A 19825-nucleotide genomic window follows, 5' to 3' on the forward strand; every position below is an offset into this window, starting at 1 on the left:
ATCTAGTGGCACAATGATATTTTCTGTCTTAATATCTATCCCTTTCCTAATGGTCCTTAACACAGTTAGCTTTTATGATTGCCACTGCCCATTGAGTGGATGTTTTCAGAGAACTATCCACGATGACGCCAAGATCTATTTCTTGAGTGGCAACAGCTAATTTAGAACTCATCATTTTGTAGGCATAGCTGGGATTATGTTTTCCAGTAAGGCATTACTTTGAATTGATCAACACTGAATTTCATCTACCATTTTGTTGCCCAGTCACCCAGTTTTGTGAGATCCTTTGTAACTCCTCACAGTCAGCTTTGAACTTAACTATCTTGAGTAATTTTGTATCATCTGCAAATTTTGCCACCCGTTTACCCCTTTTTCCAGATCATTTATGAATATGCTGAACAGCACTGATACTAGTACAGATCCTTGGGAGACACCACTATTTACCTTTCTCCATTCTGAAAACTGACCACTTATTCCTACCCTTTGTTTCCTGTCTTTTAACCAGTTACTAATCTAAGAGAGGATCTTCCCTCTTACCCCATGACTGCTTACTCTGCTTAAGAGTCTTTGGTGATGGAACTTTCCAAAGGCTTTCTGAAAGTCCAAGTACACTATACCCACTAGATCACCCTTGCCCGAGGCTTCCTGACTCCCTCAAAGAATTCTAATAGATGGGTGAGGAAATATGTCCCTTTACAAAAGCTGTGTTGACTCTTCCCCAACAAATCATGTCAATCTATGTGTCTGACAATTCTGTTCTTTACTATAGTTCCAACCAATCTGCCTAGTAGTCGAGTTAGGCTTACCAGCCTCTAACTGGCAGGATTGCCTCTGGAGCCTTAAAAAAAATAAAATAAAATTTAAAAAAACGGCATTACATTAGCTATCCTTCAGTCATCTGGTACAGAGGCTGATTTAAGCAATAGGTTACATACCATAGTTAGTAGTTCTACTATTCCATATTTGAGTTGCTTCAGAACTCTTGGGTGAATACCATCTTGTTCTGGTTACTTATTACTGTTTAATTTTTCAACTTATTCCTAAACCTCATCTACTGACACCTCAATCTGGGGCAATTCCTCAGATCTGTCACCGAAAAAGAATGGCTCAGTATGGACAATGAAAACAGATGAGTCCATTTTAGTTTTTGTTTAATCACATTCATATTCTGGCTCACTGTAATGCGGTAATTTCTGGGTTACAAACATTCAGGAGAGTGTTTATATCTGATCAACATTTGATTTTAAAAAAAAAAATTTTAAGTCATGAAAATATCATCAACCTGGGGTCCACAAAGATCAGGTTAGATTTTGTAAAAACTTTGGGGCTAAATTAACTTGACAGTGTCTCTTTAGCTTCTGTATTCTAGTTTTCCCATCTGTAAAACAAGAATATTTACCTGTGATCCTCAGAGATGTAATGAGGATTCACTAGTTAATATTTGTGATGCTCTAAGTGCTGTTATTTAAAAAGGAGACACAAATACAAAGCTTGCATTTTTAATCATGCAGTCAGGTATTAATAGTTATTGGTGAAACTTACCTCTGAATTTTGTATCATTAAAATCTTAGCCATACAATTGCACTAATAGGTTGTGTGCGTATATTTAATTTGCAGTGAAATACTGAAAAAAACCACAGTTCTTATACCCTGCTGATTTTAGTACTGATGTGAGAACTAGCGGCTTTCTAGGGTCCAACGGTCACTATTCCAGTGGGCAATACATTAATACACGTGAACTCACTTAAGATATTATTTTTAAAAGGATACTATGAAGGGTGGCTGGTGAGCCAAAATTTGTCCTTATCTCCTTCAGTTTGAGATTTTGTCCCTTTTCAGAACAAAATGAGTCATTTTACTAATACTATTAGTTACCCATCACTCTAACAACAAATTACTGTGTATGTGTGATAGACAAATGCATTAAAAAAAGTTCAGTTTCAAGCTTCTAAAGGGTTATGCCAAACAGAAAAAAAATACATTGTTTTTCAGATGAAATTTTAACCACACATGTATACCTTGAGGATGTTAGCATTACCTCAGTGTTCAAAATATCTTCAAATTAGGAGCTTGCAAGTGAAGCAGATGACTGTAGAAAGAGTACTGCCAAGTCTAAACTAAAGTCACATCAATCCCACAAGGTGGTGCTAGTTCATTTTAAAAGATTCTTTGCTAACACATCACCAACAGATGTTTTTAGAAGTCTTCTACCTGTGATGGAATTCTACCAAAATGTTTTATTAGGTTCATTGTGAACTACTTCAAAGTGCTATAAACCTATACCTCTGACTATTGCGTTCTCATTGTTATGTCCTTCTGCAGGCAAACATATATTAAATGTAAAACTGCCCCACTAGTCCCAACTGAGGGGAAATTTTGGGATTGGGAATGAGAGAAGAAGAGATGACAACTAGCTACCAGCCACTCAACTAGCCTTGTATTAACTAGACTTCCTAGGGTAAGACGATATTTATCACTCCAATACCCTGACAGTCTACACGTCAGTACATAAGGCACTGGATATACTGCTACTAAAACGCTTATTCTGAAGCATAACCTAACGTGCAGTAGAACCTCAAAGATACGAACACTAGAGTTAATTTATTGGTCAACCGGACACCCTGTGGAACTGGAAATAATCAATCAGGCAGCAGAGCAGGGGGGAAAAAAAAAAAAGAAGACCCCCCCCCCCCCCAGTACAGCAGATATTGTACTGCCTCGGGGCTACAGCCACAGCAGATGGGGTGGGTGGGGGGATTTCTGACTCTCAGGAGCACCAGGGCCCAGGGGTGGAAGGAAGAAGAGCTGGAGGCTCAGGGCTTCAGCCCTGCACAGGGGAGCAGCAGTTCAGGGCTTCAGCCATGGGGGGCTGGGGCTGCAGCTGCCGGGAGTGGTGGTGATTAGTGCTCTGGACGGGTGGGGAGGGGTGGAGAAGAGCCTTGGGGCTTCTGACCCTTGGGAGCACTGGGCTCAGGGCTTTAGACCGGGGAGAACGCTGGGGCTTGGAGCTTCAGCCCTGCTGGGGGCGCCGAGGCTCCATGCTTCAGCCCCGCGACTCCATTGTCAACTTCAGCCCTGTGGGAGGCACTGGGGCTTGAGCTACAAGGGGAGCACCGGTTTCAGCCCCAGCGCTCCCCCTGTAGTTAAAGCTCTGAGCCCTGGCGCCCCCACCCCGAAACTGGGAACGGAGCCGAAGCCCTGAGCCCAAGTGCTTCCCCCAGGCCTAAAGCCCCGAGCCCAGTAGCTCCCGCGGGGCAGAAGCCCCGAGCCCCCCACCTGGCGCCCCAAGGGTCAGAAGCCCCAACTCCCCCCCACCCCACACTTATCCCCCCATCCTGTGGCTGCAGCCCCAACCCCTTGCCCTGGTGGCTGAAGTCCATAACCTCTTGTTCAGAGGTACGGACAACCTCCATTCCCGAGGAGTCTAACTCGAAGATTCTACTGTATGAATTTTCAGTTTAAACTGCACATTGTTTTGTGCTTTCCTAGCTTCTTTCTGTAGATGGTTTTCTAGTTTACAAAATAATTTGCCTTTTTGCCAAAATAGCCAATATTAAATTAGTTGAGCATAATGTTACCAATATTGATCATTTACCTAACGTCATTAATATTTTGTCCAGTAGTTTAAAAATATGAAGTAAAATTGTAAGGGCCTATTCTACAAGCCAGTCTAATTACAGCTTTATGGAAAACCTGTGTAATTCTACAGAAGTGATATATTTGATAATTGGGAGCTAACACCACCTGCTGAACTAACAGCTCATTCTAGACTGTGACCAGACACCAAGGGCATTGCTATATTTTGGGTTCAAAACATGCCAGCAAGTGCCATTAATACTATCCTATTCATAGGTCACAGACACCTTTTCGCAATGATCTGCAGTTCTGTCAGACCATTCAGAATACTGTTCCTCTCACACAATTGGACACTCAGAGGTGTGATATTTTCATATGAAACAATAATGCTGTCAACTTGAAATCTAATTACGGTAATTTAAAGAAAAAATGAAAATGAAGAACTACACTGGCCAGCTGAGTCCCCAGACACTTTTTTTGGACTGTGCAATCACATTTCTGAAACTGTGGCTCTCTCTTCCCCACCCCGTTATTGTGTGAAATATCTATAAACAAAAGGGGAAATAGTGAAAGTGACTATACATAAGTGCTTTCAAATCTACTCTCAGGTTTCTTGTGACAAGTTACAAAGCAAACTGAAAAGAACTTTTCCCTCTTTAATCTTTTTCAGTTATAATAATCTGAGGTGCAACTCAAGACAGTAGATGTAACATTTTCAGGCATAAGTACTATTTTGAAGCTGACCGCACTTTAAGTGGATCTAAATTCCAAGACCCTTTACTGTTAAAGGGTAATCGTTTGTGTAACAGACATTTAGCATATACATAAAACCTATATCCAACCATAAATTTGGAATTTTTGATGTCTAATCACTCACATTATTTAGACCTTATATTCTGGATATTTCTCCTATATTTACACATTCTGATCTAGCGTTTCAATGTTTATGGGAGGGTTATTCCATTTTAAACTTCTGAAATACAGTGTAATTTTATCTTTCAGCAACAAAAATGCCACTCTTCATCACTCTGCTCAAAAGTGATCATTTTTCCTACAGCACGTAAAATGTGTTCATAACTAAAAGAAACTTACACATAACATGCACTTATTTTGCTTAAAAACAGCTTACTTCAACACCCACAAAATAAAAACACCCCGATCAAAAACCCCAAAGAACCACATGGCACACAAAGTCACGCTAGATTTAACAAAACAAAAACCAATTAAAAAAAACAAAAACAAAAAACAAACAAACCAAAGCTATGGTCCTAAACTGAAAGATTCTTTGACAATTCAAAGAACTGCAATTTTGCATATCAGGTGAAGAGTTAAAACACTCATAAGATACTGTAAATAAGTGACAATCTTTGCATATATATATGTAAATAAAGTCAAAGGTTTGGTAAGAAAGTTAGTTGTAAGACAGCAACTATAGCTAATCATGAAACCTATGAATATCATTTCAATGCAGATGTTAAGAATCCTGTAAATAAGGATCAACTACTTAGTTTTCGATTTATTTTGCTTTAAATTCTCAATACTGTGTAATAACTCCTCAGAAACTTGAAAATTTAATTATTTTCTCTACAAAAGCTGTCCATTTACCAAACGTCGTTCTTTCCCATTTCTCAGATGCAGAATTTGCCTACGTGCTCCTTAAACATTAACATCGGCATGTGTGCGCCAGAGTTCTGGAATATTAGTCTTACAACAGCACCTGGTACCCCATTGTGTTAGCAGCTCTACAAAATACATAACAGACTGTCCCTGCCTTAAAGAGTTTACAATCCAAATAGACAAGACAGACTCCTTGTGTGAATAAGGGACTGATACTCCCATTTAACAGACAAAGAACTGAGGCACTGAGAGATTAATTCACTAGTCCATGGTCAGACAGAAAATCTGTAGGAGATCCAGGAACTGAACCCAACTCTCGTGAATCGCAGTCCAGTGCCTTAACCATCAAACCATCCTTTCTCTGTGGAATACTGCAATTTTACTGCAGCAGTGCCAAAAAAGAAAGTACTGCATCTCCTGTCCATGTGAAGGGATACATTATTCCTTCCCTAGTTTAGTAACAGTACAAGAAAAAAAGAGTTACTTTCCAGGGACATTTAGACATTTACTTGTGGCCTGAGAACAACCATGCTCATTGTAGCCATGTTAATCATTTTGCCTGTGAGGGTAGTAAAAGCGAAGCTCCTGGAACAGGGCAAGTGGGAGGTTCCCTTTACTCCATCACATCCTTCTCAAGCTGCCAAATGGAAGCCAGGGTATTATGAGGACTTTTTTTAATTAACAGAAATAGCTAACCATTCACCTCATTGCCAATGTCTTTCCTTTTTTTGGTCAGCCCCCCCCTCTTTCATTTATTTTCTCTAGAGTGGATGAGAAAACCATGGTTGGTTGCTCTTATTTGCTAGAGTCTAAAAGTATGACGACACTGCAATAAAAGACATGTGGTGACGAGTCTCAGAGCTTGAGTTAATTGACTCTGTATCACAGGGCTTGGGCTACAGGCCTAAAAAGAGCAGTGTAGATATCCTGTCTTGGGCTAGAGCCCAGGCTCTGAGACCTCCCCAATCATGGGGTTTCAGAGTCTGGGTTCTAGCCCGAGCCAGAACGTCTACACTGCTATTTTCAACCCCGCAGCCTGAGTCCTCTGAGCCTGAGTCAGCTGACCTGGGCTCTGAGACTCACTATTGCAGGTTTTTATATTGCTTTGTAGACATACCTTAAGGCTCAGAGTGGGGATTTAGTATAATGCCTTTGGACCAAGTCTGATGGGATAGCTGATTTGGACAAAAAACACCCACTGTCCCAGAACCAGGATACGGTTGCAACTAGTATAGACCAGAAGTTGTTCCAACTGCAATGTTTGGAATGGAAATACAGATAGAGGGACGAATGCTTTGTGAATTACTTGCTGTAATTTTGCTTTAGTTTGTTTTTGTTTCCAAGAATAAAATTCTTGTTTCTAGTTAAAAATGCTGCCGATTTATTTCAAGCCATTTAACCCGCATTCTCAGTTCCACAAGATGACTTGGGAAATAAAACATCACTTCCCATTAGAATCCATGGTGATTTCCTAAATTGGAAGAATTGTAATGTATCTTGAATATCTGACACATAGTGTCCACCACCCTATTGATTTCAAATGAACCATTTATTTACATAAGCACTCACTCCTTAACAGTTTCTGATTTTACAAAGATTAAACTCCTCCATTCTAGATTTTAGGGACGTAGTCTTCCAATTAACAACACACAGATGTTGCAAAATGTTCCGTTGCACATTACCTGTTCAACAATATATCAGACAGTGTTGAACATACTGAATAATGGGTGAAGTTTAATAACCACATACAAAACAATAAAATGTGTAGCAAATTGATATGCTAATCAGAGTAATTCAAAACAGGAACTACAGTTTATATGATGGAATGCTAATGTATGGCATTTAATCCCAAGACTAAACATTTTGAAGAGGTTGTGCAGACTGTAAATAGAGATCCTATCTCTATGTTAAAAAAAGGCTACCTACGACAGTCCAAATTTTGATTCCCTGAGTCACGGTTGTCATTCAGGCTGGACCAGCAGGATGCAGTAAGTTTCAATAAATTAGCATCAGCAAAAATATACCGTTATCCTGCCTGTAAAGCAATATCAATGCCCAAGAGCTGGCTCACGCACTTTGTAGCTTTGTGAGCCTCGTTATCACACATGCCAGAGGCTCCTTGAATTCCTCCATTCCACCCCACAAACTCCATTCCTGCACCCCTGATACTAGAGACTGTGTGCAGCTCCCCATTCCTCACCCACCATCATCTGTCTGGGAGATAAATCAGTCGGCATGTTAAATTGTCAGGATGGGCAGGTATGAGATGGAATATTCTGCTGGAATACGTTAACGGGTGCCATCAACCAGGTGTTTGATCTATAGACAATTGCAGAGGTGCTTGAAGCTGTAGAAGTGCTAAACCGATGGCAAGTGCTCCATGTGTTCCTCATTTCCTCCTAAATTAATAGGGTTCTAGCCATTGATGCCAAGACCATTCCCTGAAATTTTGAAATTGATCAGATGCAGCTTTCAAAAGTTATCACATTACAGATCAGAGGAATGCCATCAAGCTGAACATAATGCCTTCACAAGCTCGGCCAAATGGCTGGAAAGCTCTCTTAATGCTTGTTAAAACACAATATCTTCTATCCTTGTATTAGCCTGCCAGCGTTAAGAGGACTTTCCTATCATGTTAAACTAACATGACTGAAAAAACACATCATTTTTGCCAAAGACAGCGTCATTGACTTCAACATGACTACTCATGTGCTTAAAGTTAAGCATGTGCATAAGTGCTTGCAGGATGGGGGCCTGCACAGACAAAACATCAAAAGAATGGAGACTAAGTAACAAACAAATGCACCTGTGGTTGAGAGGCACCAAACTTCTAATTAGCTCCATGTTTTAAAACAGATACTCTGTCTTTAAAATGGAGGACTAAAGTTCACAGGCTTCAAGGAAGAAATGTGTCTTAATGGGGAATGTGAAGGACAGTCAGATATAGCATAAGGGAGCAAATCCTGAAATGGAGAATGCAGGCTTCCATTCGGAACATTCCATTCCAAAAATGTAGGTTTGGTATTTTAACTTGATTCCAGCCAATAAGAAACTTTTACATAAGAATTTTTTAAACAGCTGGCTTTTAAACTTAGAAAGGCTTTGCCAATAGGGATAAACACCACAATAATATGAGGTAAAAAGAAAAGGAGTACTTGTGGCACCTTAGAGACTAGTACGCCTTTTCTTTTTGCGAATACAGACTAACACAGCTGCTACTCTGAAACCAATAATATGAGGTGTTTGCGGGATTGGCATTACTTACCAAAAAAATGAAATGACCTAATTTGTGTTAAAAAGCAGACAACTGTTAACAACAGAATAGCAGTTATTGAAATGCTGAGATTTTTAAAGCAGATGGGAGTGACATCTAACAATTAAGATTTCCTTTCTGGACCTCTTTTCATTCCTCTCTACGCAGTACTCTATACTCCTCTCCCAGCTCCGACTATGAAATCTTTACCACCTCACTTATCCATCCTTCTGGCCACCTCCTGTATCTTCAGGGTGCAGGAAGAGACAAGCAGCAGCAGCTCCAGTCTCTTACCTACATAGATTCTAGCCTCGACACCTCTCCTCCTCTTCATTTCATTCAGGTTTTTTATACTCTACTTTTTTTGTACAGCCACTTTCAGCAATTCCTGTGACAATCTTACAAACCATTATAAGCCACATTACTTTTCCAGTACCGAAAACTTACTAAAAATACCTTCAAAATGAGGTGAGAGATCAGACACCTCATTACCAACTGAAGCTCCCACAGTAGGTAGAATGTTCACTTTTAAAACAAATATATTTCAAGTATTCATTTATTAGTATCACTTAATTTACTGCGTGTTGGCCAAAAACAAACTGGTGGGAAGACGGGACTGAATGTTTCAGTGATTTACCAAAGCCCAAGGAAGAAGAAGATGGAAAATTAAAAATTTTGAATAATCATAAGGGAATTTAATTCAAACACTGCCAAAGGACTGAGCAACAATCTGAAAACAAAGGCTCCCACAAAGTTCTAAGAAAATGGAGAGAGAGAAGATCAGGTTTCATAACAATCTAAAATGAACTCTAACACAATAAAAGCATCGTACATTTCCTGGTACCCAGACCCCCATGTCTCAGAGTGAGACTTGCTAAAATTATGTAATGATCAAGTAAAGGTAGTAAAATATATCTAATAAGTAAAATAGTAGCAATATAAAAACAGCCACTTGACATAAATTAACTAAAACTTGTTTACTATTAGTTCATGTTGAAGCCTAACACTTCATTGTGATTCTTAAGTAATCATATTTGGCATCCATTTAAATTAATTACATGACTCAAACATACTATGGAGTCAATTCATTAAACATCTTTTATTAAGGCCAGGTCTGAACAAGAATCTTTTGCCAATATTATCTCTCTCGACAGGGGAGTGATGTGTGTCATTTTTATACTGATAAAAGCCTTAGTGTTGACACCATTATAGCAATACAACTTATTTTGTTTGGGGAATTGTTATAAGCTATACCAGCAAAAGCACGTTTTTGCCAGAAGCTGCATCTACCTTTTCTTATGTGGACTGGACCATAGTGTGTTCACTCAAATCTTACATAGTAAAATTCAAGAATGTTTGGCTAAGAAATAGTCCTCTTGACAAATAACCTTGCATAGCAAACACAGAAGTGATTGTGTGACCTACTAAGTAAAGTTAAAATGTGTCATATACTAAATTTGTACCCAGGCTATGTAGTGTGTGTGATGAAACTCCCTTCATGATTGAAGTACAGATTTGATGAGTAACGTTAAAAGCTTCAGCTGAAGACAACTGATATTTAAATACTAACTTGAAAATCCACTTTAGAATGCTTAAAGCTGTTCCACTGTGGTCGAAAAAATTGTATCTTATACTCTCACACTATGGCTATGCGGGATTAAACTTTACTTGACAAAAAACACAATTTATGTATTTCTGTAACTTTAGAATCATTCCCTTCAAGTGGGCTCTATTTGACAATGACCCTGAAATATCTTATGTAAGAATTCAAAGCTAGTTTTATCTTAAGGCTTTTACATAAGCTGTACCTTAGCTTCCAATTTATATTATCTCCCTCAATACAGTAATATTTAACAAGAAATGCAAAATGCCAGCTCCTGAACACACATTACAAAGAGGAGGTATATTAAGGAATTAGAAAGTTCTTCAGCTTTCACAATGTTGTTATAAAAAGAAAACTGAAACTTGAAGGTGAACTACATGCACTAAACAACAAAGCATACGAAATTAACACTTCATTCTAGCAGTTGCACTCAGGTTTTGGCTGAATTTTAAAACTTTCAGCCTAGCCAAGCAAAAGCCTCTTTTGGGTCTAACTGAATCTACAGGGGACAGAAAGAGGAAAACCAAACAAGAAAAAAAAACGCAGAAGACAAAAAAGTACAAAGAACATTCTAAGAATTTTCAAGAATATCGTCATGCCAGAACAAGACAAATGTAAGAAATGACATCTTGAACACAAAAGTGAAATATATAATACTTGTATATACTTCATATTTCTATAAACTAAGTAGCTGGCATTGGAATTCCCATTCCTTAGGCTTTCCAACACATTAGGACACAAAAATCACTTACTAATGGCAGATTCAATGCCTTCACTCTTTGATATGAAGAACACAAGTAACCAATAGTTACCTAGTAAGATGTATTTTATGCAAAATTCAAGGGCAAGGCTAGTGCCTTGACAACAAAAAACCACCTGACTGGACAGGATTGAAAACAAAATCCTGCATTCACGTGTGCACTCCTAGTGGCAACAACTTAAAGCGGAAGAGAAAGATTTTTTTTTTTTAAATTAAAGCTAATGTTAAAATTATATAATACGTAGGTTAAGAAAAGCGTGTCTGTACATCTGGGTATAGTGCTTACATTATTCACAAATACAAAGTTTGTTTTAACAGTCATAAGATACATATATTAAACAAGAGATCTGAAGCAGTACAAAAAATTTTGCAAAGGGACATTTTCCATTTATACGGTTTTTACCATAAGATTCAATATGTAATTATTATATAGTTAATTATCTAGAAAGTCACAGTCAAAGTTTATAGTCAGACACACAACTTGGATGATGTAATATATCTTTACTGGACCAACTTCACACAGAAGAGCTCTGGGTAAGGTTGAAAGCTTGTCTCTCTCCCCAACAGAAGTTGGTCCAATAAAAGATTATCTCACTCACCTTGTTTTTCTAATATCCTCAGATAAAACGGTACAATGCTGCATACAATTATTATAGTCAGGCATTTGCAGCAGAGCAGACTTCACTGAAGTTTACCTTTGCAAACATTATTTTCAGATGAAACAATGGAAAGGTTTCACTATCTACTAGAGAGCTACACTTTTAATCCAACAATTTTTCTAGCAACTAACATGAAATTAAGGCTCCATATAAGTCAGACCTGGTTTCCATGAAGAGGAGAAAAATAACTACACAAACTCTAGGCCCACCCTGTCCTGGAATCAGAGAAGTAAATTCAAACGCATGTCTTACCTGCTTAGTTTTCTTTCAACTTCTTTGGTAGCTTTAGCTTCCAATTCTCTGGAACAGAAAGGGATGTTGGTTACCATGTCAACAGAAGAACAGAAGAAATATAATTGGGATGGGTTTGAAAGACACACTGATCCCCATGTGTTGGTTCCTCATGGGGGAGAGGCTAGCAATGATCTCTGAATACTGATATCCATAGGTTTTTATCTCAGGATGAAGGGAGAACAGGGATGGAGCAAAACATACAGACACCAATTAATCTATTTTTCCTCACACTTCCCTAAAACCATTTGTTAAGCCACAAAAAATAGTGTCTTTTCCATGAAAAAGGGATGAGGAAAAACTGTGCTTAACCTTGTTAACCTAAAAAGAAATAGCAGGCAAGGTATGAGCAGTATGCTACACAGAGACCTGACTTTGAATTATGGACAGACAATAATGACCTAGGAACACAGGAGATCAAACCTCCAACACAGTGGAAACCCAGACCCTGGGCAGGAGATTAAACCCCAAACACAGTGACCGGCTCCAGTCTCCGGGAGTATCGGATGCATTTTATCCCACAGAAACCCAAGAGCCATTCTTCTTTAAACTTCGACAGCACTTGTTTAGCGTGTGGGGATAATAAATCACCAATGCACAGAACCGCTTCTGGCGGCGGCGAGCCCGGCACCGGCGGACGGCTGAGTTGGGGCGAAGAAGATCGCTCCTCTGCCCCAGCACAGCCACATGTCGGTCGGCCGGCCGGGAAGCCCTCCTGAGGCCCTAGCTAGAGAGACTCGAATGGTTTTAACCAAGTTACACCCAGGCCCCAGCAGCAGCAGGGACGTGTTACCTGAAACTAACACCAGCGCAGCCCCAGGGCACCCGCCGTGCAGCCCAGCCCAGGGCGGGACTCGCGGGGCAGGAGCCACCGCCGGGCGGGAGCCACCCTCCAGGACCGCCCGGCCACAGGGCCGCATCACCCACCTGCCCCCGTCCCTGCCCGGCATGGAGCTCCCCCAGCGCCCCCCGCTCCTCCCCATCCCGGCGCCCCCAGCTCCGCGCCTCCCTTCGCGCCCCCCCCGACTCCCGGCCCCCCACCCCAACTCCGCTCCCCCCCATTCCGGGGCCCCCCGCTCCGCGGTCTCCCGGTCCCCATCCCGGCGCCTCCCGCTCCGCGCCTCCCTTCGCGGCCCCCCCCCCCGACTCCCGGCCCCCCATCCCGGCGCCTCCCGCTCCGCGCCTCCCTTCGCGGCCTCCCCCGACTCCCGGCCCCCCATCCCAACTCCGCTCCCCCCCATTCCGGGGCCCCCCGCTCCGCGGTCTCCCGGTCCCCATCCCGGCGCCTCCCGCTCCGCGCCTCCCTTCGCGGCCCCCCCCCCCCCGACTCCCGGCCCCCCATCCCGGCGCCTCCCGCTCCGCGCCTCCCTTCGCGGCCCCCCCCCCCCGACTCCCGGCCCCCCATCCCGGCGCCTCCCTTCGCGGCCTCCCCCGACTCCCGGCCCCCCATCCCAACTCCGCTCCCCCCCATTCCGGGGCCCCCGGCTCCGCGGTCTCCCGGTCCCCATCCCGGCGCCCCCCGCTCCGCGTCTTCCTTCGGGGCCCCCCCCCGACTCCCGGCCCCCATCCCAACTCCGCTCCCCCCCATCCCGGCGCCTCCCGCTCCGCGGTCTCCCGGCCCCCATCCCGGCGCCCCCCTTCGCGGCACCCCCCGACTCCCGGCGCCCCCATCCCAGCTCCGCACCTCCCGGCGCCCCCCGCTCCGCGCCTCCCGGCCCCCATCCCGGCGCCCCCCGCCTCCCTTCGCGGCCCCCCCCGACTCCCGGCGCCCCCATCCCAGCTCCGCGCCTCCCGGCCCCCCATCCCAACTCCGCTTCCCCCCATCCCAGGGCCCCCATCCCAGCTCCTCGCCCCCCATCCCGGCGCCCCCCGCTCCGCGCCTCCCGGCCCCCCATCCCAGCTCCTCCCCCTCCCGGCGCCCCCCGCTCCGCGCCCCCCATCCCGGCGGCCCCCCCCCGCTCCGCGCCTCCCGGCCGCCCCCCCCCGCTCCGCGCCTCCCAGCCCCCCATCCCGCCGGCCCCCCCGCTCCGCGCCCTTCACACTTCCCCGCCTATCACCTCATGTATGTAAAGTGCTCGGAGTCCGGCCCGGGATGGCTGCGGCCCGGGCCCGGCGGTGGCGCGGCGGCTCTCTAGGCGGCCTGGGCCCGGCACAGTGGAGCTCGGGGGCCCGGCAGCTGCCGCAGCAGCGTCGCCGCCATTTCCTGCCTCCCTCCTAACTTGGCCGGGTCCGGCACTGGCCCGCCGCACCGGAAGAGAAATCCCGCCGGAAACACCACTTCCGGGGCAACCAGCATCCCCCAACATGGCGCCCTAGCAACCCCCTAGCAACCAGGAGGGCAGAGACCACCCCTCCCCCCGTCTGCGCATAGCGAAGGATGCGCCGCAAAGAGACACCCCCTGGACCTCAGCACGAGCGCCCCCAGCCGCCGAGGAAAACGGAAAGCAGGAGGCCCCCGTCCCCGAGAGAAAGAAAACCCCGGCCAAGACCCTCCTTCCCCGGCTCCCCCGACACGACCCCTGGAGAGCGTCCCACAACCGCCTACCCCGGCGTCCCTGCCAGCGCAGCCCGGGGCTACAGTGACAGGGTTTGCTGGCCTCATGCCCAGGCCGGCGGGTGTGTGTAATTTTTGGTGGCACCCAGAACGGGTCTAAGTTCGGCCCCGCTCCCCCGCATGTTGGCGCGCATACCACAATTAATGGGGTGGGGCAAGTGGTTTGGGGTGTGGACAGGGCTCAGGACCGAGGCGGGGGGGGGGGGGTGAGGGCCGGGGACGAGGGGTGTGGGAGGGGCTCAGGGCCGGGGCGTGTGCGTGGGAGGGAGGGCCGGGGACGAGGAGTTTGGGGTGTGGGAGGGGCTCAGGGCCGGGGCGTGTTCGTGGGGGGGGGCGAGGGCCGGGGATGAGGGGTTTGGGGTGTGGGAGGGGCTCAGGGCCGGGGCGTGTGCGTGGGGGGGGGGCGGGGAGGAGGGGTTTGGGGTGTGGGAGGGGCTCAGGGCCGGGGCGTGTTCGAGGGGGGGGGGGCGAGGGCCGGGGACGAGGGGTTTGGGGTGTGGGAGGGGCTCAGGGCCGGGGCGTGTTCGGGGGGGGGGGCGAGGGCCGGGGACGAGGGGTTTGGGGTGTGGGAGGGGCTCAGGGCTGGGGCGTGTGCGTGGGGGGGGGTGAGGGCTGGGGATGAGGGGTTTGGGGTGTGGGAGGGGCTCGAGGCTGGGGCAGAAGGTTGGGGTGCGGGCTCTGGGGTTGGGCAGGGGATGAGTTTGGGGTGCAGGCAGGCTGCCACGGGGCTGGGGCCAGAGAGGCAGACTACACAGTCCCCCCAGCAGGACATACCCCTGGCACCGTCACTGCACGTGCTTCTAGGGGCCGGACCCCTCTCAGGTCCAGCAAGCCCCCTCGCATCCCTTGTGGGTGCCAGGGGCAGGGAGGGCTGCCATCACGTGTGTGCCTCCTCTCTCCGCAGGCAGCGGCTGTGCCACCACCTCAGCCTGCCGCCAGCGCCGCTCCCTTTTGTAGCCGGGAGCGGCCGGCGAGAGAGTGTAGTGCAGAGTGGTAGGGCCATTGCCCGCTGCCCAGGGCGCAGGCAGGGACGCTCCAGGGGAGGTGCGTGGGGGCAGCAAGCAGGGGCGGGGGGCAACAGCCGGGGCCAGGGGAGAGACCTGGCCCTGAACATTGGTGGAGCCAGGCCCCTGGGCCCTGAATTTGCTGGAGCACGGGTACTACAGGCCAATATAACTCACTGCCCCTCTCATGCTGCAGGTTAGGAGTGTGAAAAAAATCTAACCCCTGCCTGCCAGTTCTTTGTACCCGCCCTTGCTGCCATGCCAGCAAAAGCCCTACTGTCTGTACCAGCAAATCCTCACCCATATAGACAGGACCACAGAGACCCCATCTTTCATGGTGAGATTACAACCCACCCTTACAGTGTGAGCTCTACAGTACAACCCCCCCATCTGTGACTTGAACTGCTACTTTACAGGTAGGCGTGGAAGAATTAGATTTTTCTCCCCCATAAAAAGTGAGTAAATGTCAATTTCACCACACAGACAAAACAGTGAAAAAATATTTTCATCAACAGTAATCATAATTTACAGATAAAGTAAAAAAAAATGCTTCTTGAAAACTTGTAAGAGTTTGATTTAAGAATATTTCCTGTATATTTTGACGTGATGTAGAATTAAGAAAAGGGCAACAAAAATGATTAAGTGTATAAAACAGCTTCTCTATGAGGACATACTTCCATAAAGAGGCTGGGACTGTTCAGCTTAGAAGAGAGATGACTAAGGGGAGATATAAGTCTATGAAATCATGAATGGTGTGGAGAAAAAGAATAAGGAAGAACCATTTATCTCATAACACAAGAACCATGGGTCACCATCTGAAATTAATAGGCCGCAGGTTTAAAACAAACATAAGGCCATATTTCTTCACACAATGCACCATCAACCTGTGAAACTCGTTGTCAGGGGATGTTGTAAAGGCCAAAAATATAACTCTGAAAAAAAAAAAAAGAATTAGATAAGTTCATGGAGGATAGGTCCCTCAATGGCTAGTAGCCAAGATGGTCAGGGACACAACCTCATGCTGTAGGTGTCCCTAAGCCTCTGATGCCAGAAGCTGGGACTGGACAACAAGAGATAGATCACTCGATAATTGCTCCGTTCTGTTCATTCTCTTTGAAGTATCTGGCACCAGCCTTCTGTCAGAAGACAGGATACTGGTCTAGATGGACCATTGGTCTGTCCTAGTATGGCCGTTCTTATGTTGACACTTTGTGTGTTAAGGGTTTTAAAGCTTTAACTTTTTAAATCTCAGTATCTACTGTCATTAAATAGGTTTCAGAGTAACAGCCGTGTTAGTCTGTATTCGTAAAAAGAAAAGGAGTACTTGTGGCACCTTAGAGACTAACCAGTTTATTTGAGCATGAGCTTTCGTGAGCTACAGCTCACTTCATCGGATGCATAGCATATCGTGGAAACTGCAGAAGACCTTATTTGAGCATGAGCTTTCGTGAGCTACAGCTCACTTCATCGGATGCATAGCATATCGTGGAAACTGCAGAAGACCTTATTTGAGCATGAGCTTTCGTGAGCTACAGCTCACTTCATCGGATGCATAGCATTATTGTCTGATCCCGCTAATTTCCTGCAACTGTGAAAAATTAAATAGATAAATATAAAAGAATACTTAAATAGTATATGTTGAAATTATATTTTAAAAAAATCTAATTCTGCCTATTTATAGGGTGATACATGCTCTGTGTGGCGATGTAAGAAATCCATTCCTGGGGCATGAACCCCCCACCATGAAAGACCTCCTTATTTATATACATAAAGAACAGGATAGCTGCCTGAACCCCAGCAGCACCAGACCTATGGAACTTATTCAATGCACCAGTCCCAGTTTTGAATGGGAACTGTCTTGTGTCCTGCATCCAGCAAGACAATAAAACTGCCCTGAGATACCTTTGAGACACAACACAATCATCTCGATATTGCAATAGACAAACTCCACCCCCAAAAGATAGTATAAAATATGGTAACTCTGTAATGGAACCACAAGTGCCACCATGGCAGTCAACATGGACAGGGAAAGTCACTCTTAATAAGTCAGTTCCTTCAGCCACCATGTGAGTAGTTTTGATCTAATTTCTCAACATCATTAGGTTACTTAAGTGACTGGAATTGAACAGAATTTCAATCCATGTCTCACCAATATCATAGAGAGAGAGACTATCACTTCCCTGAGCAACCTAGGAAGATGCAAAGCAAGTAGCTAGGAGAGTAACAACACACCATTTTCATAAAGTAATTTTTCTGACCATTATTATTTTATTTTCTGGGCAGTGTCAGTGCTCAGCTCTGTATACAACACAGCAAAAGAACACACATTTTGAGGAATCAGTATTAACTTACTAGGTAAGCATCAGAAGTAAGACAATAGTCTGCAATCCCTCTAAAAATGAAGAATATAAGGAAGAAGGAGTTAATGTGTTAAGAGACTGCTAATTAAAATAGGAGGTAAAAAAATATTGTACTAAAAATGGAAAAGAAGGAAGCTCACCATCACGGCCACTATCCACTACTCTCTCTGCATTCAATTCATTCCTAAAGACTTTTCTGCCACAAATCTTACTACTGACATTATTATTTATTTATATTACTGCAGCACCTGGGGGCCCTTATCATGGACCAGGTTTGTCATGTACAAACAAAAAGATGGTCCCTGTCCTAAAGAGTTTACATCTAAGTATAAAACAAGAATAAACAGACAGATGGGGAAATGAGACAGTATTGATCAGCCTGATAAACAGTGGTCTCCCCCCATAAGCAGCCTATCCATTGTCAAGTTTTTTATAGGCATCATGGAGAAGGAGAGTTTTGAAGAATAATGCAGTAGCTTTGTGGCTGATCACAGGGAGCTCCTTCCAAGAATGAGGTGCAGTGTGGAAGAAAGCATAGAGTTGCTTATTTGAAAATTTAACAAGAGAGTGATGGAGGATGACATTATCGGCCATCCAGAGGCATCTTGATAGTTAATGAGAGATAAGTAGAGTGGGGATAGACCATGAGGGCCTTGAAGGTGATAACAACCAGCTTATGTTAGATGCAACAAAGAATGGGGAATCAACGTACTGACTGATATGTTTGAAGAGTAATTGGGACTAATATAAAAAAAGTGTTAATTTAGTATTACTAAGACATAGCCAAGCACCCCCTTGTCCATGCTACTAATGTATTACATAGCTTTCCCCCATCTTTTTGTCAGTCTTTAGATTGTGGGTTCCTGGGAGAGGGACTATATCTTCTTTACTGTTTGGAGAGTACCGAGCACACTCTGGGCATGAACCTCAATAAGTGAAAAACATACTTAAATAAATAATAGTCCAAATAAGAATACAGAGTCATCTGGGGCTTGGATGTGGAAAATAAAGAATGCAAAAAAATATATGGCCAAATTCATCCAAGTTTAATTGCACTGACTTGAATAGAGTTACCTCAAAAATGAGTTTAGGCAAATGAAGCTAGTCAAAGGGATTAAGGGGAATAAAGGGAGGGAGAGAACTGGAAAACATTAATGCCAAGAGAGGATTGGGGTTATAGTGGATAGCAAATCAGAAGTTTGCAGTGCAATGCAATTTTTGATTGCATTCTCAAAGGCATCATGTTATCGTGCACACCCTCCCCTTTTTTTTTTGGTGCAAATAACATTGTCCTGCTGTGTTTTTAACCCAGAATATCGAAGCAGTGAGAATCTGAAAATGAAACTATTAAAAAAAATCAGGAATGATTTGATTTTCATCATCCAAGCCCAGAAAACATAGGAAGGAAACAAAGAGCATAAATAACAGCAGGAAACAGATTTATTGTGATTTAATATTTATATTCCATTACTGTACTGCCTAGAGGCCCATTGTATAAACACATAGGAAGATAGTTTCCCTTCCCCAAATGGATTATAATCGAGGGCCCTGATCGTACAAGTTATTCTTTGCAAGCAGACCCCAAATGGGTAGGAGCTCCGTAGGTTTCAGAGATCCATTCACACATAATATCTCCTAGGTTCAGGGCCCAGAAAGACAAGTGATATATGGATGATGGGGAAGAGCAATACAATCAAATATATTTAGTTTTTATATATCTATATATAAAATTACAATTAAAAATATTATAAAGTTTTTGCCAACTAGCCTTATCTACCCAGCATTAACTGACTGATTTTCTATAGACATCACAGCAGAAGTGGATTCTGGGGACATTTTTTTCAATGTTTAAAATTTACTTTTAGCGATCTAAGGTGTTAGTACTGACATCTGAGGAAATGGGTTTGTTTACAATGTTAATTTTAAGCTAACTGTGTCCCTTTAACACACACTGGGACATTTATTAATATGATTAATTTCTACCTATTTTTCAAACTTGTACAGATAATTTATTTTACATGTTTACATCCTTGTGTTTAGTTAGTGTAAAAAATTAGTAAGGTTTCAATATGTGATCAGTAACACCACACAAGGACAGAGACACAATATTGCCAGTGGTCAATATAATAAATAGCGAGAATAGATAAT

General features: G+C 44.3%; 1 protein-coding gene across 24 annotated transcripts in view; it reads right to left on the reverse strand.

Annotated features, from left to right (window-relative positions):
• Positions 1–19825, reverse strand: part of TNRC6A (trinucleotide repeat containing adaptor 6A) — a 166346-nt gene that overhangs the window by 63760 nt on the left and 82761 nt on the right. For 15 of the 24 annotated variants that reach the window (XM_043523873.1, XM_027821079.3, XM_043523880.1 and 12 more), the window contains one exon: positions 11721–11768. In XM_043523873.1, coding sequence (XP_043379808.1) covers positions 11721–11768 — 48 coding nt within the window. Of the gene's footprint in view, positions 1–11720; positions 11769–13816; positions 14019–19825 lie in introns of those variants that run through there. The other 9 variants (XM_043523887.1, XM_043523886.1, XM_043523879.1 and 6 more) reach the window with 4 other exon arrangements.

This window comes from Chelonia mydas, chromosome 10 (genome assembly GCF_015237465.2).
Source record: "Chelonia mydas isolate rCheMyd1 chromosome 10, rCheMyd1.pri.v2, whole genome shotgun sequence".
NCBI classification, from domain to species: Eukaryota; Metazoa; Chordata; order Testudines; family Cheloniidae; genus Chelonia; species Chelonia mydas.